This window comes from Schistocerca nitens, chromosome 2 (genome assembly GCF_023898315.1).
Source record: "Schistocerca nitens isolate TAMUIC-IGC-003100 chromosome 2, iqSchNite1.1, whole genome shotgun sequence".
Taxonomy (NCBI): domain Eukaryota; kingdom Metazoa; phylum Arthropoda; class Insecta; order Orthoptera; family Acrididae; genus Schistocerca; species Schistocerca nitens.
This window is the reverse complement of record NC_064615.1, coordinates 730,832,974-730,858,737: the sequence shown is the minus strand read 5'-3', so window position 1 is coordinate 730,858,737 and position 25,764 is coordinate 730,832,974. Positions and strand designations below refer to the sequence as shown.

The 25,764-nt window shown below is 42.2% G+C and overlaps 1 protein-coding gene across 1 annotated transcript in view; it reads right to left on the bottom strand.

The window, feature by feature from the left end:
* LOC126236934 (uncharacterized) overlaps window positions 1–25,764 on the bottom strand; it is a 557,773-nt gene that overhangs the window by 101,053 nt on the left and 430,956 nt on the right. The window contains exons 7-8 of the mRNA XM_049946620.1: window positions 2,991–3,221; window positions 138–231 (exon numbers count right to left, since the gene is read on the bottom strand). Of these exons, the coding sequence (XP_049802577.1) occupies window positions 138–231; window positions 2,991–3,221 (325 nt within the window). The remainder of the gene's footprint in view (window positions 1–137; window positions 232–2,990; window positions 3,222–25,764) is intronic.

The following is a 25,764-nucleotide window of genomic DNA, read 5'->3' as shown; positions in this document are numbered from 1 at the left end:
AACATTTTACTACCTTCAAATCTTGTTATCCTATTTGGAAACATTTTTTTCTTATACTGTTCCTTCACTCTCTCATCTTTTTAGTACACTAGGCTTCAAAACTTACTACATAATTATGTTCACTTGATTACACTAACCTTCTGCAGGAGATAAATTCTGAATATTCAAAGGATCAGGACTCGATTTCGTTCGATGGTGTGTGTTAAGGGCTGGAATCTGATGGCCAGACAGCTGTAAAACAGTATTTAAATAACATAAATCGTATTAAGGTGTGGACAAAATTAAGTGTAAAAATTAGCTTTCTAACTAATTTAAAGCTTCACAACATTAACCACAATATTATGTAAGTACTGGCCAGGCACTATATTGCATTACATTATTCACATTTGTTGGATACTGAGAAGAGTGGTCTCTGGATAGTAGCAAGCAGTCACAGATAAACATTTTATTTAAGTGCAATGCAATTAAACAAATTAACACCATGAAAGATTACTGTATTGCAATGTTAATGTTGGTTTTAAATTAATCTACAATACTTATTTTAAGCATTTTCATTAATACTTGCTTCAACTGTGTAGGATGAGCTGTCCAACAGAAGGTCAGTACAAACAATGCAATTCACTTAATTAAAAGGATGCTAAATTAATGTGCTTGTAGAAGTCAAACTTTGCTTCATATCTGTATATGTTACTCTCTTCCCCACAATGTGCTAGTAGCTGTTTCTTTCATTTTTCTCTATTTTTCAACATCTAGAATTTGTCACAGCAATCAGAACTTAATTTAGGCTGAATGAGAAGGATGTATGCACCGCTTTTTAGTGTTTCATGCCACCTATGCACATGTATCCTTGATAGTTTGCATGTTTGTTCAGTACTGATTTGTGCCTGAAGTACAGCCTTTGCCTGTAAGCATAGATTGATAAGTTACTCTTTAAAATCATGGGTATTGGGCAGTTTTGTCAGGAAAATGCTCACAATATGTTTGTTCATACTTTTAAACAGGCACAATGGATAGTTGTGTTGGCATTTGTCTTAAGTGATAAGCATTCCTCATGGATAAAGATACATAATAAGGAACATTAAAACACTTTTATTTTGAAAAGCAAACTATGGTTGAAGACCATTTATTATTGGACACAAGAATTTAAACATGGTCAGTCAAATCTTTGTGTAAGAAAAATTTAGTACACCTACATCAAGTTTCTTCAGTGAAGCAGTCAGTAGAATGTGCAATTAAGATTAAATGGAAGTATAATATCCCTACTGAAGTTACGCATACGAAAATGCAGAAAGAGTGATGGGTGCAGGGCATGTTGACAAAAAAAGTTGTCTAGGATAAAAAGACGACAATGACAGCCAAGAAGAGGAAGAAGAAGAAGAAGTCTCTCCATGATATGGCCTAGAGAACTGCACAATATCAAGTGGCCACTGTGTAATCTTCTGCAATATGGTGTCATTTCAGATGCCGTGTGGAAGGGCACAGGTGTCAGCATATTGCACTTCTGCCTAACACTGTTGGCCTTTCAGACCTTGGAAATGCTTCTTCTCACTCAGGTATTTCCTGAATTAGTGTCACGAGACTGAATTCATCCCATCCAGTCCTTCCACCAGAGAAAACTCCCTGGCAGCACCAGGAATTGAAACCATATCCTCCATATGGCAGTCACACACACTCGCAATTCAACTATGGAAGTGGGCAAATAAAAAAAAAAAAGAATCTGTTCATAATTTGGCTACTGTTTGCTCTGAAAGTTGGAACTGTCCCCCGTTCACCACTTTCAGAAAATTTTCTCCTTAACTTCGAAAACAGATTGGAAGGGAGAAATAGTCATCAAATTAATATGTCACTCATTATGTGAACAAGTGTTATGCAGAGTCAAAAGCAGATTCTTTTCAGGAATAAAAGGGTTGGAATCTCACTGCTTCAGGTGTATTGCTCTCAGTTGAGGTTATGACATGTACTGAATTTTTGAAAAATTACAGGAAACTACAATACTTTATACACTGAAGGTAAACTCTAGAGCCAACACCAATTGGCAGACCAGCTACCTCTACAGCATGTCATTAAAAACTGTCTCTAATGAACAGTGCAAGTTAAATGTGTTCAGTGGATTAAATAAGATGAGATGTACTTTCAAACAATGAGACAACAAAGTAGCAAATGATACTGTGTAACCTTCCTGACTTTGGGCAAATTGTTTTGTTATTTTCTCTGACAGCTTTCTGCCTACTTGACTAGCTGACATTTTTCAGCTACATATGATGAGTCTGTCATTTAGCCTATCCATTCCAATGCATAATCTCATACAAAAACTCCCATTTCATCTAAGAACAATCTGTAGAGAAGTGCAACAATATTTGACACTCTTATCAACAGCAAAAAAAACATATTTTTTTGCAATAAAACTTTCTGCTTCAATTTGGGAAGATTATTGAAAGAAATTAGTAACATTGAAAACATCACAATGCCCTAGAGAAGTATATTGTGCAGTCAGTGTGTTGCTTGAGCTTTGATAGTTGTGTGTCATTTCTTGCAACTTCCATAGCTAACATTTCTATCAATGATATCCTTCCGTGATTCACCCATACAGAATTTCAGCATTTAGAAAAATCGCAAAATGGGCAGCCATGAATGTGGCCTGCATACCATACTTCAGAATACCTGGCCAGTATCAACTTCCATAACACTCTCGGATCAGACACGTATCACTAGCTATGTACCTCATGTGACTGAAGTACTAGAAATCAATGGCTCTAATCACTGTCAGGCATAGAATTCACGTTTGCTACTTCATGCATTATCTGTTGTGAATTACAGTTCATTTTAATTTAATTCCAAATTATTCAACACAATATTAAGACACATTGAACAAAAGGTTATTTAAGCTTTAAAGTTAACAAGCCACAGCAGACTAGAAGAAAACAATCATCCACATGCACTCCAACAAAAAGAGATGAGTAAAAGCTGTGAGCAGTCAGCAAGTTACTTACGTAATTGTTAGTCGGTGACAAGTGCGCGTTACTGAGGCTTTCTATTGGCTGAACGTCACCACCCCCTTCAGAACAATGCAAGGCTGTTGCGGCAGTGTGGCGGGGTGGGGGAGGGGGTGTAGATAAGGTGAGAGGGCGGTTACGAGATGGAAGGGGCGGTGGTACATCCTGGCAGGCTGGGGTGGAGGGAGAAGGGGAGTTGCAGGTAGGTGAGGGGAATAGGAGAGCGTACTGCAAAACAAAGAGCCACACGGTTAGTGAAGCGCCCACACATAAACGGTATGGCTAGCTGCCCTTGTGCTGACATATTTTGTCTCTTGCTCCACAGATTTGGAATGCAGTTGCACAAATTTGCAGCTGTGTTTATGTGTGCAAATTTTACAGGCACAAGCATTTGAACAATCTTACACAGTAAAATGTAGAGTCTCTGTCCAAAGGGGATGAAGCTAACTTTTTTCCCCTTGTCACTCAATAAGGCTGAAACTCATATCCCCACTAGAAACAAAGCAATGACTGACTGTACATGGAGATGCACACAATCATTGCAGTTGTGTATGAAGATATAGTAAGAATTTCTTAATTTTCAACCGAAGTTGAATTCTACATCTTGGTATGGCAACTATTCACAGAACTTCAACAAGTATTTTGAGGAAATGTTATGTGCGCACACAATAATAATATGTTCAACATTCAACAAGCTTTTAAAATGAAAATATTACAAGCAACTGGTCCAATGGGTACATTTATACATAGAATGAGGAAATGTCTTATGTTGCTTTATATGTGAATGGATTAGTGATCCATCTGTGGAACAGAAACTGGCAGCAGTCTCAGTGCACAATTATAATTAACATCAGAAACATGCTTATCATAACTTTAAACAGACTAGTAACAGTATTATTGACAAAAACGTTAATTACAAAGTCAATGAATTTGCTAAGCTTTACACAGAAAAAATACATAAATTAATAGTAATACATCCCCTGAAAACAGAAACAGAAAGGTGAAAGGAACAATGAAAGTTGAAAATTAATCTATAATGTTATTGCTGCTTTTTACTCTGCATAAAAATTGATAAGATATGAACCATGACTTCTGATGTAATATATAATGAAAAGGAATCACCACATAAACAAATGCCATTTGGCCAGTGCACCACTTCACAAATCAAAGCATTTATGAATATAATACATTACATCTTAAGCATTTCTTCAACTATTCACAGAGATGAAATTTGCCCAATAATCTTTCAACATTTCTGCAATTCTTATGTCTGACCAAGAGACAAATTTGTTCAAAAACTAATACAAGATATATTGTTCTAACTATAATGGCCATTATTTTGCAAATACATAAATATTATAGGATGGAATGTCACAGTTGGATGACTTTCTTTCTGCATCCATAAGATAATTTCCAAGTATCTGGATTTTTTGCAGTTCTTATTCACCACTGATTGATGCCTTCTGTTTCCCCAATCTGTTCTGTGTACTTATGTTCTTATCCGTTGTCTATCCCTTAGATAAGCTTCACATGCCAGTACCATATGTCACAATGCAGGAAAGAAAAAATTTAACAATATTGCTACATTACTACTATAAATTTCCTTATATCTTTAGTTAATATGCACACTTACAATGTAATGTAAGGAATGGAAACATTACTGAGTGTACACTGCAGTGAAAGATGCCCAAAATATTTCTTCTATCCTCTTTTTTAAAAAAATGATGTGTCCCAAAGTGGGATTTGAACCCGTATCCTTGCCTTTGTGTGCAGTGCACTACTGATCTTTCCACTGGAAGACGTCTCACAGATTGACATAAAGCTTCAGCCAGCTACTCATTTATATGTGACTGTAGACTTTCCCAGGGGATGATGCTGAGGAAATCCTCTGACTTCCATCCGGGTGGGTACACTGAAATTCCCTGACATGCTGGCTGTTATTCTGTCCTCTGTCAAAGATGATGATGATGATGATGATGATGAGAGTGACACTCGTCAAAACATCATGGAATTTTAATGCCGCTTCCCAGATGGAAGCCCAAGAAGATTTAGGAAGCCACTCATTTCTCCTTACACTTTAGTATCTAAGCACAAACTCTTCATGATGCTCATTCTGGAGAATGGATTTGGTGGCTAGTTTGGTTTCTCCACAACATCAAGATTGTTACCAAGATGAAGTTCTTCCATTCTTAATCTGAACTGTGATTTGCTGTATGGAATTTCAACCTTCAGTCAACACATGTATCAAGTATGAAGCCATTCTAAAATGTCTAAAACAATTGTTAATGTTTTACTGTGTATATGAAGAACTCAGTCTATTTCACATTCATTGCACATCTTAATGGCATCATTTCCCCTGGAAATATTAACCATAGTACACTGAGTATAAATGACATGGATAACAAAAGACTGTTGCTTGTTTACACATACGACATGTCAGTGATGTCCGCAAGAGCACTATTACTGTGGTGTACATTGCATCCATTCCTGCACCACATAGACAGGAAACAATATAACTTGCAATAATCTCCAATAAAGCTCAGGGATGATTTTACAGAGGAACTGCATGGAGCAAAATTATGATTCTTTTATTGTGAAAACATCTTCCCATAATTTACTGGCCTCTCATCACAGTGTAACATACATTGCATGCATTTCTCCGACTCATGTCAAAACGAAAAAACTGGTTGGGATTGTTCAATATTTATTTACAAATAAATTAAATGCATACCTCGTACTTTGTGGGTGCATAGTGCTGATATTAGTCCAGATTTGGCTCATTATCAAATATTACGTTCTTTGGAAATACAATCTGTCTTGAGACAAAAGGGGTGTTTAGTGTGTTTCTCGCCCCCCCCCCCCCCCCAAAGAATACCCCACTTTAATTTGTGCGAGCAAAAGCCCGATTGGCTGACTCCAAAGCTAACTTACACAGAAATGGCGCAACATATCGAATTTCTTTCCTTAGCAATTACTTCTCAGAACAACCCATCCTACAGTACCATTACAAGCTTTTTAGATTGCTTCTGACCACCCCGCATATTATAAAAATGTATGTACTGCATGTCATCATAAACCACTGTACCGATTTCAACCAAATTTGGTACATGTATCATTTGCTATCTGTAAATAAGCTCTGTGTGAGTAGGAATCACCTACCTTCCACATGACTTGGTATTGGCTGAAAACGGGGTGACTTACAAGCACAAGTCAGGAGTGTCTGGAGCAGCTTCATATAAATTTTAAATATATATGACACATTATTTCTAGAAATATACTGTGTGGGTAACACACCCTTCCCTACCAAAACTAGGGGTGGATGTGGGGATGAGAAGCTGTGACATGTGAAAGTACTGAACAACCATTGTTAATATCGGATCCAAGATTTTTGGGGTCGCTAAGCTCATTGGAAAGGAGAAGAGGCAGAAAGGGGAAAGACAGTGATATATCAGCCCATCTCATATTCTTCCTAACTGTACACACGTATCACTTGCAACTTGGACTGGCCGATGTGGCCGAGCGGTTCTAGGCGCTTCAGTCTGGAACCGGGCGACCGCTACAGTCGCAGGTTCAAATCCTGCCTCGGGCAGGGATGTGTGTGATGTCCTTAGGTTAGTTCCAAGTTGTAGGGGACTGATGACCTCAGATGTTAGGTCCCATAGTGCTCTGAGCCTTCTTTTTTTTTTTAACTTGGATAAAAATTACTGTAACAGTAAAACCAACTTAACTCCCAACGGCTGAGAGTAGGGATGAGATGGTGTGACTAAAAGCATAACTTACGGTTGCTTGGTGCAATTTCAACGAAATTTGGTGTAAAAAAAACACTCACTTTTTTGTATAAAAAGAACTGTGGCAGTAAGAAAAATGATCCCTAGGGATGAGGATGGTGATGAGAAAGGGTTGATATATAAAAATGATCTAAAACTACCAGTTGGTATTCTCTTCCTGCTTCGCGCTGACTCGGATTACTTTAAAATTATAAAGTGCAATTTGTCTCTTATTTGTGCCGTTCAGTGTGTCAAGCAGATCGAGAGAACGAGCACTGCAGCGAGTACAACAATTTTGTCCACGTGTTTCAGGATCTCATATCGAGCCACTCGGCTGCTCGAAAAGCTAGTAGCGCAATAAAGATATGCGGAACGCCGACTTGTGTGCGAGCCAGTAACAGCGGCCGCTCGACGTACTGCATTCCACACGCGGCTCTTGGAGCGTCGAGGAAGGAAGCGGGCTGCCCTGTAGCGCGCTTAGCCGACCGCTGGTGCGGAACGCAGACAATAGGCGCCACTGTGTTCCTGTCTACGCCGTGGCGGGGCGACACGGACTCCGCGACAACACAGTAACACGCTGGCCCAAAAGCTTGATGTGCACTCCAACAAAAGGGCTTATGTAAAGTTCTGCCACCTGGCAATGAAGGGAAGACGGCACTTCTACAGCGTCAGCAGTGCCGGCCAATGGAGGCGATCACAGTCATCGGCTGATGTACACTAAGTCCCATAAAACATTAAGATCTGTGTGAACTCTTGACAAAACGAGGGAAGCCCCGTCTTCTGAAACCGATACCGAGTGTCGAGACTGCTGCAGCGCTCGCGGGTCGTGGACTGCGACTGGTGTAGTGCATTTCATCGCGCGCAGTTAATACCGTCCCAGAAAGTTGTGTAGTTACTGTTCATGCCTGGTAACATGTCACTGACGTCCATCGTTTTGATCTACTTCTGGTAATTTTTTTTTATTGTCTGCCAATTTTTTTTGTAAACAGGCTGATCCCTACCCTTCTCTACCCCGAACCCCACTCTCAGTTTTATTTTCCTCTTTTCATGTCTCATTCCTCCTTTTATAAATCACTTTCTTTTAACTTTAATCTAACAAAAACTAAAGTAGTGTTATGTGGAGTTCAGTTTTTGGGCAGTACCTTAAAGTATCTATAAAGTAACGAAACTATTTTATTAATGTACTGTGGATCTTAATAATGATAATATACCACTGTGAAAGAAGCGCTGTAGTATCTTCTAGGGTGCCGTTAAAACTATCACGTCTACAGGGGCCAAGTTCTTTGGTAACCTGGAAGACAGTCCGTGGGCACTGCAGCGTTGACAATGCAAGGCTTTTCATTAAGTGCGCGTCGTTAATCGGTAAATGACGAGTAAAGCAGAAACAGGATGAGAGGCTGTAACATAATTACTAATACGGATGCATACGTTTGTGACAGGGAATTATTTAAGAAGTAGCGATCTGATTAGGAATGGCTCAAATGGTTGAAGTTAACAATAGCGTGTGAATAATAAGAAACTGAAATTTTCATATACGATGTTGCAACTAACGTTTCATGGTTTTTGTGGGGGAACAGTCCAGGATGGCACCAACCACGTTAAAAATAGTACAGGGTGGCGCAGGTAAAACCGACCCCAAGTAAAAGCTCCTCGGCAATTACACACGAACTGTTGCCCGCCACGACCAGACACTACAACAATAGATAAACAGGTAATAATATGATAATATATAAGTAACGTATAAGCTAATACAAGCAACCACGTAGAATGAACACCACCCAACAGATATTTCAGCACAACTGCATCCTTATGCGAGCATACTTGCAAAACGGAGAAAGTCGTTCCTATAGGTGAAGAAATGTGTCAGTACGTCATGGCAATTGGTTAAGTCTAACATTACCGGAACTTTTCAGATGGGATGACAACACAGCACGCCCAACGGTCCTATATATACAGATTATCGCCATTTTTCGGACTTCGAGAAAGGTCGAATCACTGGCATGAGGGACATGCGAGCACCGTACCGCCAAATCGCACAGACAAATGGCTGTACTTTAGCGACCACACATCGACTGATAGGTGATGGACACCGAAGAATAGCAAGAAGTGTGGGCACGGGTCCTTCCAGAGGAACCAACCCACGAAAAGATGGTAGGATTGTTCGACTGGCAGTTGACAACAGCTGAAACCCGGGCAGATGTTGAAGGCAGAGCGTCACCACGAACCGTGGGGAACAGATTATTCGACGCTAGGTTGAGATTTAGAGTTGTTTACACCATACAACAGACAACAGAGATCTGCGTGGAGTAGGGCCACTGAATGGACTTCTGTGATGAACAGCGGTGGGCCTCGATTCTGTGGCAGTGAGGTCAATGCAGCAATTTTGAGAACCATGCCTCTCCAACTCTTACGATAACGTTCTGGGGAGAAATGATTTGGTAACTGGTGAATGGAGACTGAATGCTCGCTAGTACGCGGTAAGAATGGTAAACCTGTTGTGATACCCTTCATGACCAGCGTACCAAATGGCATTTTCCATCAGGATAACAGAAGATCCATATTGCAGTTCACACCACAAACACCTTGAGGAATCTTGACTGACCTACCTTGATCCTTGATCTGTCGCCCACGCTTGCTGACTAGGACCCGATGCCACTATGTGTACTTTCAAACTAGAGGCAGCAATCTTTATGAACTGACACAGCATAGCAAAAAATTCCTAAGGTGTTTGCTTCCACTCCACAAAAAATACAAAAGTGTATATGTACCTAAGGGAGTCACACCTCGCACTGATGATGATAGTCATGGACATGGCTTCCCAATGGAATGGAAGTTTAATCGTCCAATACTCATTATGTGATGAACACCTCCCTAATGTTTGATAAATATCGGACTTATGCCGATGCCCACAAGAAAGACAGGCCGCGCGCGTACGTCACGAGGGTAGGCTCGATCGCTCAGCTCAGCAGACGAAATTCGCTTCTAGATCTGTTAACTCGTAACTAGATCTTCACGTACAAACGAGAATTATTTCTTGTTTTGGAATCTGCTATTGGGGAGTCATACTGATTGCTAGCACTGCAACAAAACACACAACGTTGCAGTAAGCTATGATTTGAGATCCATGCTCAACATAAATGGTATTACTGCTTGATTACAGAACTTAGTCTCTTCTGTTTAACTGTGTTCATTTCGTACAAGATGTGGTACCTTATGCAACTGATAATCATTTTGGCATGATTTTAATTTTATTGTACCCAGTACAGCTGTAAGAAATTATTCGTAGAACTATGGAGTTCCCATCGTTGTAGGACTAAAACAGTAAGCGTCCATAGTAGCGTATTCCAGTAGAAGATGTAACTCTCGTTTTATAACTAAATACTGATTTACGAGTACGAAGGCGTAGCAACGCAATCCGACTCCTGAGCTGAAGGATCGAGTTCGGGTCTACCTTCGTGACGCACGCGCTGCGGCCTGTCTTTTTCGTGGGCGTCGACTTGGGCTTCATGATGTAACACCACCCATTTCCGCCAGTGTACTTAGAAACTGCTCGAGATATTACGCATTCAGTCTAACCCATAACCTCGCCTGCCCAAATCGCATACAGAAACGGCGGAACCGAAGTATTTTTGGAAAGGTCGTATGTGAGTTTACGTCGAATCAGAATGAGCACTTGCAGGCGAACATGTAGCAAGGATAGCAAGTCTAACACAACCCACGATATTACTTTATTTTTGGGTTGGGCTCTGCGTATTGGAACCGCTACGTAAGCGAACGCGGGAGTGGTTTCTGTGATAACGCAGACGCGCCGTGCCGCGCGTATTTCAAACCCAGGCGCCGGCTAACTTTAGGCCGAGAGCTGCGAGCGGGCGCCCACTATCAGCCGGAGCAGCAGGCCACTGGGGTGGGGAAAACACAACAGCTGTTTGTCCAACAGCTAGGGGGACCGCCTATGCGATTCGTACCTCATCTTCAATGCATGTTTGCAGACTGCTCCCATTTGTTGCTGTGGTGGTCTTCAGTTCTGCGGCTGGTTTGATGCAGCCTCTCATGCTAATCCATCCTGTACAAGCTCCTTCATCTCCCAGTACTTACTGCAGCCTACATCCTTCTGGATCTGCTTAGTGTCTCCCTCTACGATTTTTACCCTCCACGCTGCCCTCCAATGCTAAATTTGTGATCCCTTGATGCCTCAGAACATGTCCTACCAACAGGTCCCTTCTTCTTGTCAAGTTGTGCCACAAACTCCTCTTCTCCCCAATTCTGCTACAAACTCCTCTTCTCCCCAATTCTATTCAATACCTCCTCATTAGTTATGTGATCTACCCATCTAATCTTCAGCATTCTTCTGTAGCACCACATTTCGAAAGCTTCTATTCTCTTCTTGTCCAAACTATTTATCGTCCATGTTTCACTTCCATACATGGCTACACTCCATACAAATACTTTCAGAAACGACTTCCTGACATTTAAATCCATACTCGATGTTAACAAATTTCTCTTCTTCAGAAACGCTTTTCTTGCCATTGCCAATCTACATTTTACATCATCTCTATTTCGAACATCATCAGTTATTTTGCTCCCCAAATAGCAAAACTCCTTTACTACTTTAAGTGTCTCATTTCCTAATCTAATTCCCTCAGCATCACCCGACGTAATTCGACTACATTCCATTATCCTCGTTTTGCTTTTGTTGATGTTCATCTTACATTGTCCTTTGAAGACACTGTCCATTCCGTTCAACTGCTCTTCCAAGTCCTTTGCTGTCTCTGACAGAATTACAATGTCATCGGCGAACCTCAAAGTTTTTATTTCTTCTCCATGGATTTTAATACCTACTCCGAACTTTTCTTTCGTTTCCTTTACTGCTTGCTCAATATACACATTGAATAGCATCGGGGAGAGGCTACAACCTTGTCTCACTCCCTTCCCAACCACTGCTTCCCTTTCATGTCCCTCGACTCTTATAACTGCCATCTGGTTTCTGTACAAATTGTAAATAGCCAGTCGATCCCTGTATTTTACCCCTGCCACCTGCAGAATTTGAAAGAGAGTATTCCAATCAACATTGTCAAAAGCTTTCTCTACGTCTACAAATACTAGAAATGTAGGTTTGCCTTTCCTTAATCTTTCTTCTAAGATAAGTCGTAAGGTCAGTATTGCCTCACGTGTTCCAACATTCTATGGAATCCAAACTGATCTTCCCCGAGGTCGGCTTCTACCAGTTTTTCCATTCGTCTGTAAAGAATTCGCGTTAGTATTTTGCAGCTGTGACTTATTAAACTGATATTTCGGTAATTTTCACATCTGTCAACACCTGCTTCCTTTAGTTGCCGTTAAATAATTTATATATTCATTCCGCATGCCAAGTGAGGCTTCAGGCCTTCTTACATCTGATCAAATATACTTAGCGTGTAAACATTACAATATGAATTATACACCATTGTCCAAAATTTAAAGGCGAAAGTAACTTTCGAATTATGTGCAACTTACAAGTAAAATAGCTATACGGAACTTGGACCATACACATTAAGAACTGCTACATTATAGTGCAGAGGGTAGCTAAAAGAAGTGTGCAGTGATATGAACAGAAATGACATTTTGGACTGGCCGCGCGGGATTAGCCGAGCGGTCTATGGCGCTGCAGTCATGGACTGTACGGCTGGTCACGGCGGAGGTTCGAGTCCTCCCTCGGGCATTGGTGTGTGTGTGTTTGTCCTTAGGATAATTTAGGTTAAGTAGTGTGTAAGCTTAGGGACTGATGACCTTAGCAATTAAGTCCCATAAGATTTCGCACACATTTGAACATTTTTTGAACTACGGGATTTCAGATCTGAGGCCATCAGTCCCCTAGACTTAGAACTACTTAAACCTAACTAACCTAAGGACATAACACACGTCCATGCCCGAGGCAGGATGCGAACCTGCGACCGTACCGGTCGCGCGGTTCCAGACTGAAGCGCCCAAAACCGCTCGGTCACAGCGGCCGGCTAAAACGAATATGTCCGACAATGTTCCTGTGTATATTACGTCCCACTTCTTACCATATACGGATACGTCCAGAATTGTCGAACATGATCGTTTTGGTGGTCCAGGTTTACAGTGTGGAGAGGGATAATATTGCGTGGGCGTTTTGACCTCCAAATCTTTGAACATCGTACAATCGCCGGTCAACGTTATTGTCACATTGTACTCCTTCCCCATGAGCGTCTTTTCAGAGCGCATTCGGCCCCAACTTTATTTTTATGGATGGCAATAGACGACCGCATTGAGCAGCGCAGGTGAAGCAGCTCTTGCAACAAGATATCCGGTGAATGGACTAGCCTGCCCGTTTTCCCGACTAACATCCCATCGCGCACGTGTGGGATGCGGTGGGTTGACGTACTGCTGCAGGGCCACACACATCAACGATCATCCAGCAGGTGTCATCCACGCTGGTGGAGTAATGAAACTTCCTACCACAAAAATTTCTCGCTAACTTTGTGGCCAACAGGGAAGCACGTTGCAGATCATGCATTGCCGTCTGTGGTGATCACGTACCCTATTAAGAACCATGTCCCGCCTTTTGTAATGTCTGGGGGGAACCATCATGAATCGCGGTGATCTCAGTGTTATTGTTGTCTAAAGCCTCATTTCTGCTCGCCTTATTGCGTATTTCTTTCAGCTACCTTCTGTACTCGTATACCGTTGCACTTATTTATATGTATGGTAAAAGTATCATCCAGCTATGTTACTTGACAGACACACATCATGCAAAAGTTATTTACTTCCTTAGGTTTTGCGCACTACTGTCCATGGACTATACATAGCGTTGCCACCCGTCCCAATTTGTAGGGATCGTGCCTACTTTTACCTATTTGTCCGACGTCACTACATGGGCATGTTTAGTAGAGCTGCAGCCCAGAACATATTAAAAGGCACTCAAATTTGTTATTTATATTCCTGTGAGCAACGGACATGTAGGAAGACAGTTTTCGACTGATGAGCGAAACAAACTTAAGGTGAAATTTGCGGACAGTGAACTTTTTGTTTAAAAAACTTTAATATGGACTGCTCAGAGTTGTATGAGCATGTTTTGCGTGAGAATAAACTTCTAAAGGCCACTATATCAGACAACAAGTAAGTTCTATTAGTTTCATATCCCGTCCCATCCATTTTCACCAACGTTTGAGTTAAACACTGTTAACTTTAAAGTAATTTAAGCTTCAAGTACGGTACTTGTAGTTCAGTTTTGGTGAGGATAAGAACTGACGAAACTTAGTATGAATCGAACACTTAATACACCAAGTGCCACCTTATGTCTAAAATGTGCCGACTTTTGACTTGCCGAAGATGGCAACCCTAGCTGTACATAATAATAATAATATATTGTATTAGACTAATTTCGTTCTTATTAACAGAGTGTTGAGTAATTTTCTCAACGCGTTCCTCTCGAATGGAAGGAATGACATACAAACACAAATGCATAGCAACAGTACAGGAGGAACCAAATCTAGACGAGTTGACTGATCCGAGGGAGTGCTGGAGATAACATGGTGAAGTTAGCAGATGAGATGTACATATATCGTTAGGGAAGTTGGGATATCGTCGAAAGTGTAATAGAAATACTCGTACTGATTCGCTGAATACTTGTACTGATTCGCTGTTGCAAGACGGAAGACATCTGGCATATGTGAAGAGGAGAGCTATGCCGAAAATAATAGATTAAGCTTTAAGTTCTTGAATGCAGCGTGTTTTTTCCATCATTGTGTGGGAACATGAAGTCCATGAATGGCTCCAAATGACCTCCAAGTAGCCGAAGATAACCAGAGAACAGTCCACTCTATGTAAACACAGTCCATACCATTATGGAGCCAACACCGGCTTGCACACTGCATTGTTGACAGCTAGGGTCCAAGGCTTCGTGGAGTCTGCGCCACACTCGAGCCCTACCATCACGTCTTACCAACAGCAGTTGGGACTCATCCGACCAGGCCACGGTTCTCTAGTCGTCTAGGGTTCAATCGACTTGGTCACGATCACAGGAGAGGTGCTGCAGACGATGTGCTGTTAAGCAAAGCCATTCGCGTCGGTAGTCTGCTGCCATTAACTCCAGATTTTGCCGCACTGCCCTAACGGATACGTTCGTCGTACGCTCCACATTTATTTCTGCGGTTATGTCACGCAGTGTGGTTTGTCTATTAGCACTGACAACCCTACGCTCGCCGCTGCTCTTGGTCGTTAAGTGAAGGCCGTCGGCCACTGCGTTGTTCGCGGTAGGAGGTAATGCCTGAAATTAGGCATTCTCGGCATACTCTTGACACTGTGGGTCTCGGAATATTGAAATCCTTAACGATTTCCGAAAGGGAATGTCCCATTCGTCTAACTCCAACTACTACTTCGATGGACTATAGTTGTACGTAATTCAATTAATCAGTTTATGTCTTGCCTTAGAAACGAGTTAAGTCTTTCCAGGTCCCTGCTGGCACAATTTTTTTATTGCAATTATTACATGAAAAATCTAATTCCCAACAATGTCCACAACTTTCGATAGACTCTGTTTAACAAATGGTACGTCCTGTGTGACAGAAACATGAGTGCCATCTCGAGGGAGATGCTTGGCGGTAACTGTCGCAGTTGTGAATTTGGGAGAACAAGCGGTTCCGTATTAAACCTTCTCCTGAACGGCTCGGAGCACTATGCGACTTAACTTCTGAGGTCATCAGTCGCCTAGAACTCAGAACTAATTAAACCTAACTAACACGCACCCATGCCCGAGGCAGGATTTGAACCTGCGACCGCAGCGGTCACTCGGTTCCAGACTGTAACGCCTACAACCGCACGGCCACTCCGGCCGGCCCTTCTCCTGAACTTCAAAAGGTAGTGAGCAATACCGCTACAGGGTATTTCGCTAAGACACGATCACATGCATAACCAGGAAGTTACTTCTAGAGTAAAAATTGGCCAAGAGCGAGTAGGACTCGCGCTCCGAGGATTCCATACAAACTTAATTACGTATAAAGATAGACCATCCAGTCTCGACGATTTTGCCTGTTATCGATATCGAAACGGGAAAGATGTTGGTTCCGAAAACTCCAAGACTTTCGAGAACGTTTTAAAATTAAGTTTCGAGCTTATATTTTTTGTGTAATTTTAAATTTGCTACGGTAATTCCTGAGAAAAATGCGTCTTAACAGGCGGGCAGACTGACAGTCGGGTAACAAATGACATACCACATTTTTTTTGTATAATTACAAATTAATGGTTTTCGGATTTTTCCCTGCCTTAAACTGTGAAACCTTGCTTCTTCAAATGTTCAAATGTGTGTGAATTCCTAAGGGACCAAACTGCTGACGTCATCGGTCCGTAGAATTACACACTTCTTTAACTTAACACTAACTTATGCCACTAACTTATGCTAAGAACAACACACACACACACACACACACACACACACACACACACACGTGCACGAGGGAGGATTCGAACCTCCGGCGGGAGGGGCCGTGCAATCCGTGACATGGCGCCTCTAACCGCGTGGCACCTTGTTTCTTGACAAATTTCACGATTCTGAGTCAATGGGCAGTATCTTATAGGTTCTGATTAGTGAGTTTGCCAATATCTAAATATGTAACATAAATGGCGATGTCTTTCGATTGCACTGACTTAGTAGGTAAAATTTTTTACACCGCCAGGGGATCGTAAATCTTAGTGTGTGTCATGATTTCGACTTGGTACGTCTACTCGACCATGAGAAAAAGGGTTCTTAAAGAGTCTGACGGACAGACAGACAACAAAGTGATCTTATAAGGGCTCCGTTTATAGCGGCTGACGTATGGAACCCTACAAACACAAGAGGTATATATTGATGGTGGTACCTTCCAGAGTTAGTGCAACATACTTTCATCACTACTCCAAGTTTTCAATCCTGTCGTCCGCAGCTCGTGGTCGTGCGGTAGTGTTCTCGCTTCCCGCGCCCGGGTTCCCGGGTTCGATTCCCGGCGGGGTCAGGGATTTTCCCTGCCTCGTGATGACTGGGTGTTGTGTGACGTCCTTAGGTTAGTTAGGTTTAAGTAGTTCTACGTTCTAGGGGACTGATGACCATAGATGTTAAGTCCCATACTGCTCAGAGCCATCAATCCTGTCACTGTCTTTATTACAGATGGGTATTCTTTTGACCCGGTCAAGAATTTTTTTTTCCCCAAAACCGTATGAGAGAGAGAGGCAATGTTTCGTTGAGTTACTGCACCATATTATAGAAGAATCGATGATGCTGTTGTACCTGTGGCTCAAAGCAACATTACTGTATGGTAGGCGATATATTGCCTGCTGTAATATATTCGCGTAAAAAAGAACTTCTACACGACCCTTCAGTGTGAGGTACTAGGTATCAAACCAACATCAGAAGTTCAATGAGTAGACTATAAACCTCCTCTAATCCGGGACTCATATTTTTCTTACGTTATTTTATCTCTTGTAGCTGGGTATTTCACTTGGCAGTATGAAATTACTTCCTCTGAACCCAACATAACAGAACAACCCGACTGAACTCAACCAAGAGTTAATAAAGACATTCACACGATCAACAGCTAAGAAAGTTATAAGTTTACTGTTAATAACGCAGTTCAATTTCTCACAAGAACAACTAGAACCTAATTTGCTATTTCCTGAAACAGCGAAAACAAAAAACCACTTTCAATTCAACGTATCTTGAGCCAATACAATTATCTTGGCTCGTAAAGAACCTTATTTGAGGCTATACACATTACAAAAGAAAAATCAGTTGTGGTTTCATTTGTAACAGGTTTCTCTTTCCTTTGCTGAATACGTTGAATTGCAGTCTCAAAGTATCATACACAACGGAAAGAGATCCACACTCATCCACTCTTCGTTACCGAGATCAGTGAGAAATATTGTACCCACCATATTTATTGGATCCCATCTCACAGCACATTTATATATTTCCGTAGCATGTACGATTCCTGCAGATGTATATACTTTGAGTATGTTCCTATTTCTACGTGCATTCTCCAGCTCAAGGTGCGATTTTACATTAACTTAACCGAATTCCGTAAAGCAAAGGATCAACAGACTGTTACAGCTACATTGTGGTAGCAATGGAGGACATTTCCACCCACATTTTCATTAACAGTTTGACGGTTTATGCAATATGCAGCCAATATACAGGGTGTTTCAAGAACACTTTTACATACTCTGGAGGTAGGTTCTTTACATCAAAACAAGGAAAAAGTTCATGTAAAGAAATGTCCGAAAATCCTTCGTCTTCGAGTTATTAATGAAAGTTGACGTTAAACAGCTTTCCAAGCACAACCCAACTACTTTATTTCTCCATGTATCTTAGATGGCCAAGCTGTGTTGGCAGGAAGACTTGTTTACAACCGCCATTCGCCTGTCTTCAATGTGCCCATGTACTACAGGTAGTGAGTTAACTGAAAGTTCTCCCTTCAAATATGGCAGGACATTAATTTCGTGAGCAGGCGGCGATGATTTTTGTGAAAGGCAGCGCGAATAGTAACGGGCACGAGGCAGCACGACTGTATCATTCGGCGTTTCCAGACAAATGACAGTCGATTCATCCAGCCTCTGGTGCTGTGTATCGTTGCATTGCCAAGACATGATCCGTAGCACCGTAAGGCAAGTGGCCCTGGCATGTGGTGCATCTCCAAGTTCAGCATGGCGGATACTTCATTAGAAACTCATGTATCCGTATCATCTCCAACGTGTGCAGCGCCTTAAGCCTGCCTATCAGCTATCACGGTTGCCCATGCTTTGTTGCGTAAACTGCCATTCCTTTGTTTGTCTCTTATCTTTTGTTCGTAAAGATGGCAACGTCTGGAACAGACGGAAAAACAAATTTCCGCAATCAACACACCCAAGCCGATCGCAATCTTCATGCTATAGTACAGCCTACACACCAATATCAGTTTAAGAGTAATGTGTGGGCTGGAATTGTAGCTGTGTGTCTGGTAGGGCCACAGGTTCTCCCAGAACGTCTTGTACGTGCTGTCTACGGGGACTTCATTTAGAACAGCCTCGAAGACATAATAAAAGATGTACCGCAGTAAATAAGAAGAAACATGTGTTTTATGCGTGATGGAGCTCAAGCACATCTCAATCTCAGTGTTCGAGATGCACTGGCTGGTATCTACCATGACAGGTGGATAGGTAGAGGAGAACCAGATACCTCAGACCTCAATCAAATGGCCCAAATGGCTCTGAGCACTATGGGACTTAACATTTGAGGTCATCAGTCCCCTACAACTTAGAACTACTTAAACCTAACTAACCTAAGGACATCACACACATCCATGCCCCAGGCAGGATTCGAACCTGCGACCGTAGCGGTCACTCAGTTCCACACTGAAGCGTCTAGAACCGCACGGCCATACCGGCCGGCTTTCGGACACAAGTTTATGTGAGCTTTTTTCTTGTTTTAATGTAAGGCGGCTATCCCCAAGGTTTGTAAAACTGTATCTGAAACACCCTTGTACAAGAAACAATTTTATAAAAATAGATATATGTTTTGGAAGTTTTTTGAGCGCTGGCACAATTACTAAAGCTTTCCAAAAATACTTGAAACAGTGCTCATCTCTTGTTTCAAATGTGGCATTTATCAGCAATTTTTTTAGTAGAAAATGATTACTTATTGCGGGAAGAAAGATAATTCACTAGGAAGTAGTCTAACGTGGTCTGAAAGTGCCGGAAATAAATGAAGTCCTCAAAGACAGCAGGTCACACATCAACTGAAGTCCAATGTGCTGTCCTCTCAACTGAACGCCCGCGATCGCATTCCATCTGCATCAGTCCGCGCGTTGCTATCTTAATGTGCAATGCACTTCGTGTCACAACTGCCTCTTCTTTATTTCCCCTTGGGCAGAAGCGAGTAGCTCAAAGCTGACTGCTAGTTTTTTGGGAGTTCATCTCAAGGTTTATTACGTTTGCTTCCACAGCGCTGTGTAAATATGCTAGAGAGAGAGGGAGGGGGGGTAAGGGGGCTTCCAAGTGTAAGAAACATACAAGCTATTATCTGACACAGCGGGACTGTGTGTGTGATTTTCGCAACCGTATAACGGAATCGTTGTCTTCCACAGCCAGAGCATTTAAGACTATACAATCCTCGCCGAACGTAAAGTCTCTACCAGCTTGGTCTCTGGATTCAGGGAATTGTCGGTAGATGTAAGCTTAGGGAAATCTTTTGGATCGAAACAGTCTACTCGAAAATCGAAGGACGTCTGACATTACACTAAAGCCCGTACAAAAGAAAATAATTTCCTAATTTTTCTACATTCAGAAACTCCACATTCATTGATTTGCAGATGAAATATGGTCGATTACGTCTGAAAGTAACGACTCGAAATGAACTGTGGCGTCCCTTTGAGACACAATTCAAACACTGTAATTGCAGGGTGCCAATTTTTTAGTTTATTTTAAGCGAACTTCTCGATGAGCTAGAAACTTTAAATTTTAAACATAGCTCACAACTGAATGATAATGCAGTATTAACTCGCTGTCTTGTCGGTCAGTTCGGTACGTATGGGGGTTGGGGATGAAAAAAATGGGTAACGCCTGAGATCCGGAATTTTTAATATATCACGTTCTTGAATCAGACTAGAAAGTATAAAATAATTTCTCTTTGCCCCATACAGATTTCTAGCTTCATACAAGTGTATCTAAAAAGTTGTAATTACGAATTTTTTATAGCTATGAAAATACTTGTAAGATTTAAAACGAAAGACGTGGGGCACATGCAATATGTAATTGATGAATGAATAGTTCACCTTCTTACTATTTTACTACTTACTAACTGATGCATGTATAGTTCACCTACTTCCAATTAACTATTACATACGCCCCATGTTTTTCGTTTTAAATCTTCCAAGTATTTTCACAGCTATTGAAAATTCACAATCACAAATTTTCAGGACTATCTATGTGGTCTTTGGAGTCTCTATGGGGCTACGAGAAATTATTTTACACCTTTTAGTCTGACTTATAAACGTGGTATTAGGGACAATCAAAAAGTTTCCGCTCGAAGGCTGTACAGTCCGGAATCCAAACGCCAATCCGGAAAAACGGCCGTGAGCATTGATCTAACGGCGACTTTGCTTAAAATCGCGACCATAGCGGAATTTGGCACACATCTCCAAGACGATGGCCTTTGACAAACATGCTGCCCCATACATACTCTAGTTTACGACGGATGTCTACCGATGTTTATCCGTACCAGCACAGAAAAGAAAAATAGAACGTTGGTTCTGTTTAGATGCGTTTGATAATAATGTCACCACAGTTCCCGTTTCCGCATTTACCGCACGCGCATCGGAAAGACACGAATGTCACGCTAATCCGTTGCCTACATGCCGGTGCTTATACAACGGTATTGGAGTCGCGCTACGTTGCGTACACGCTGCAGTAACGCCCCGAATTGTTACTTTTTTATCGCTCCATTAAATTTCAGTTATACTTAAGTAATTCTCTTTCATTACCCTCAGAGTAAAGTTTAACTTATTAGAGTGAATGAAGACCGGCGACATAAGGGGGCGGTAGGATGTCAAACACCTCGTCGGGGGCGCGAGCGCTGTAGAATTGGTGTCTTTGTCTTTGAAGACCAATTTGAGTGTGTTTCCGGGCTTCATACAGCACACGTGTCTTTTATCAAACTTATCGCCTCGACTTTCTCTAGAGCACTATGGTACTATGTAAACCATTATCGTTTACACTCTGTATATGCAGACGTTCCGCGCACTACAGAAAACGAGAAATCGGGAGGCACTTCTGTTACAGGCTTCAAAACTTCCGAGAGGGAGGAAGCGTGTTTCAACATTTGTGTCAAATGTGTCGGCTGAACATTTTAATGGGAATTTCTGCCATGGACGGATTCTTTCAAGGCGCTGCAAGGCGACCTGTCGTCTGCCGCGCGTTGGCTGTTACACTGTCGTCGACACCCGATTATAGTAAATCGAGTGTGAAAATACACTATCTGATCAAAAGTTTCCGGACACCCCCAAAAAAATACGTTTTCCATACTAGGTGCATTGTGTTGCCACCTACTGCCAGGTACTCCATATCAGCAACCTCAGTAGTCATTAGACATTGTGAGAGAGCAGAATGGGTCGCTCCGCGGAACTCACGGACTTCGAACGTGGTCAGGTGATTGGGTGTCACTACTGCCATACGTCTGTGCGCGAGATTTCCACACTCCTGAACATCCCTACGCCCACTGCTTCCGATGTGATAGTGAAGTGGAAACGTGAAGGGACAAGTACAGCACAAAAGCGAGAGCGCCGACAGTTGAAGAGGGTCGTAATGTGTAATAGGCAGACATCTATCCAGACCATCACACAGGAATTCCAAGCTGCATCAGGATCCACTGCAAGTACTATGACAGTTACGCGGGAGGTGAGAAAACTTGGATTTCATGGTCGAACGGCTGCTCATAAGGCACACATCACGCTGGTAATTTCCAAACGATGCCTCATTTGGCGTAAGGAGCGTAAACATTGGACGACTGAATAGCGAAAAAACGTTGTGTGGAATGACGAATCACGGTACACAATGTGGCAATGCGATGGCAGGGTGTGAGTATGGCGAATACCCAGTGAACGTCATCTGCCAGCGTGTGTAGTGCCAACAGTAAAATACTGAGGCGGCGGAGTTATGGTGTAGTCGTGTAGTCGTGTTTTTCATGAAGGGGGCTTGTACCCCTTGTTGTTTTGCGTGGTACTATTAAGCTAAGGCCTACATTGATGTTTTAAGCACCTTCATGCTTCCCACTGTTGAAGAGCAAATCGGGGATGGCGATCTTTCAACACGATCGAGCACCTGTTCATAATGCACAGCCTGTGGCCGAGTGGTTCCACGACACTAACATGCCTGTAATGGATTGGCTGCACAGAGTCCTGACATGAATCCTATAGAACACATTTGGGATGTTTTGAAACGCCGACTTCGTGCCAGGCCTCACCGAGCGACATCGATACCTCTCCTCTCTGCAGCACTCCGTGAAGAATGAGCTGCCATTTCCTAAGAAACCTTACAGCACCTGATTGAACGTATGTCAACGCGAGTGGAAGCTGTCATCAAGGCTAAGGATGGGCCAACACCATAGTGAATTTCCAGCATTACTGATGGAGGGCGCCACGAACTTTTAAGTCATTTTCAGCCAGATGTCCGGATACGTTCGATCATATAGCGTATATCCACGAACATGCCGATTACGAAGATGGACAAATAAATGTACCCTCGACAATGTAAGAATCGCTAATTCAGTTTACATGCAAATTCTTTGTTTCTTGGAAGAGTCTTAAACGTCGAATACTGGTCAGAATAGTGTGCAGATTGAGCTTTTAACTGTAACACAAAGACCAACTTAGAGGCAGCCCTGAACGGTCATAACCTATGTTCCATTCCTCGCAGGTGGCTCTCTTCAGTTTTTTACTTCACAGCTGTTGCAGTAGTCATGTGCAAGCTTTACTTATCTTGTGATTCTTTTTTTAATGTTTTCAGTTATGGTTGTTTACTTCAGTGTTCTGGGTAAGATTTGTTGCCTACATGTGTAGTGCGACCGCTTTGAAGAAACGTTCGTGTGCCACACAGTTTCTGGCTGGATTTGTGCCGGTCGGAGGTAGTGAGTACCAAGACATCTACGGCAAGTAAATACGAGCTGACATCCTGGTGGGCAGACGTCACGTGGAAGGAGCTGCCTCGCAGACTGTATCCACCGCACGCTGTTCTCTTTTTTTCGTCCTCTTCTTGCGCGTATGCTGACGTAACCCCGAGTCGCGTCCGGTAAGCGCCTCCGCCGTCGTCGTCCAGTAAAACGAGACCCCCGCTGACTCCACTCAAAATCCAAGTATGCCTTCAGAGCTATCGGTCAAAACAAGGTGACACCTCTGTCTTCATGTCGCCTAACCGCAATCGCTGTCGCTGAGACACGATTACCTGACTTCCTTGAAACATTTCTTCCACTGACAATAGAAACTGCTGCACGAATGTAAACTTTGAAGTCTAATTAGGACAAGCAGAGAGTACTGTCAACTTGTTCGGCATAATACATATCCGTTTAAAAATTTAATATTTGCATATCAAGCTGGACTTCTAACAACGAAATCGGCAGCGTTTTTGGGTAGTGAGTACTGACTCACGCATTTCAATCACATACCTAACTACACAAATGAACATGTTTTCATCTTCGGCGAGAAAATATTAGTTTCTGGCCAGCATGGAGAAACAATCCCCTTCGACAAGAACGATGAAGACTATAGATTGCAAGGACGTATTGTTTATTGTGGAGTATTGTTGTAGGAACTTTTGATTCGGCGGCAAAAATTTTTTTTTACCAATCACAATTCAGACAACACTACTAGGGTGGTTACCAGCGCCCACATTCATAATTCGAGGCGACTGTTACAAAGCCAAAAGTTGGAGAGAGAGAGGGGGGGGGGGAGGAGCTTATGAATCTATGGACGCTCTCATGTTGGAAAGTGAAATACACTTAGTTAAAAAGCGACATACTTGACAGGAAACAATTTGTGCCGTAATCGCCACAAGCTGGTTCGTCCTCTGTTAGAGGAAGTAGTTATGCGTCATCGGGTCGTGTTCTACTCGCAGACTTATCAGGAAGACTTACTTGCCATTCCAACAGACTGGGACAACGCGCTCCACGGACGTGTGGCGGTTTGACTAATCGCAACGTGTTGCTTATCACCTCCGGCCACTCATTCTCCCACTTCGCCGTGACTCAGACGAGGCTGTTAACATCTTGACTAGGTTACGGTGCTATGTCGCCATGGAGTACAAAGAAGGTGGTGCCCACACCTACTATAACGACGTCTATATTCTTCCGATCATTAAATCGCTTATAACACAGAGTCGTCTGTATTGTATCGTGTGTTAGGATTTCTTCCTATGCCATTTACGGATGGAGAATGGGAGTAATGGATGACTATATGTAGCATCCTCTTGTTAATCTAATTTTATCTCGAGGATATTTACGTCAGCAGCGTATGGATTGTACATTACAATCAGGAAACCAGCTCTTGAAATTTTACCGCGAAATATTTAGCGCTTTTTGCCTGTGTGTTGAGGTTTTCGAAAATCTGCAACATTTTCTTGATAGGCAAACAAGCTTGCGTTCTTTCGCGCTGTCCTTAGCAAATGGTAGAGTAGGCACTGGACTCTCATCCGGGATGAGCGAGGTTCAAATCCCTGTCCAGTGATCCAGGTCTGTGGTTGCCCTAGACCACTTGAAGTACACCCTGGAACGGTTCCTTTGAAAAGTAAACGGCTAATTTCCCTTCTTGTCCTTGTCCAATCCGAACTTGTGACCCGTCTTTAATGACCTCGTCGTAAAAGGCAAGAGAACACTTGGACTTTTTTCATTTCATTGATTTATCTTGTTAACGTTTGATGTACGTTGTTAGCCCGATCTGATACAGATCCAACACACCTGAGTGGGATTACACAACAATATTCTGTACGCAACTTCATTTGTAGACTCGCTGTAGTTTACAGTAGCGCACAAATAAATCTAAGCCTGTCATTTGCTTTACCTACAAATGAGTTCACGTGATTTTATAGTCAAACGTTGTTGATTTCATGTGTGTTCATGTAACTCCTGATTCTCGTTGTTGCGTATTAATCATGTAGTAACCCGCTACAAAACTTTACTATTCTGGAAGTGCTCAGCTATACATTACATTACTTATTCCAAGTTTTTGCACCAGATTAACATTTTACCCTGATGTTAACACATTTATTGCATAATACTCCAGCACAGGCGGCATATTCATTTCTGACAACTCTAAGATTGCAATGCGCACGATTCACTGAATACCCGAGATAACCTTCTGCTGCTCCTCCTGGTTCATTTACATAAAATCCTACAGCTACCAGCTGTCCAGAACTCTATATCTTCAGAAAAGCACACACTATCTTCGCCGAGTCACAGTTTCAAACCTAGCTATAGTAAACCTAGTGTGTTGTGGAATATTTCATTCGACGAA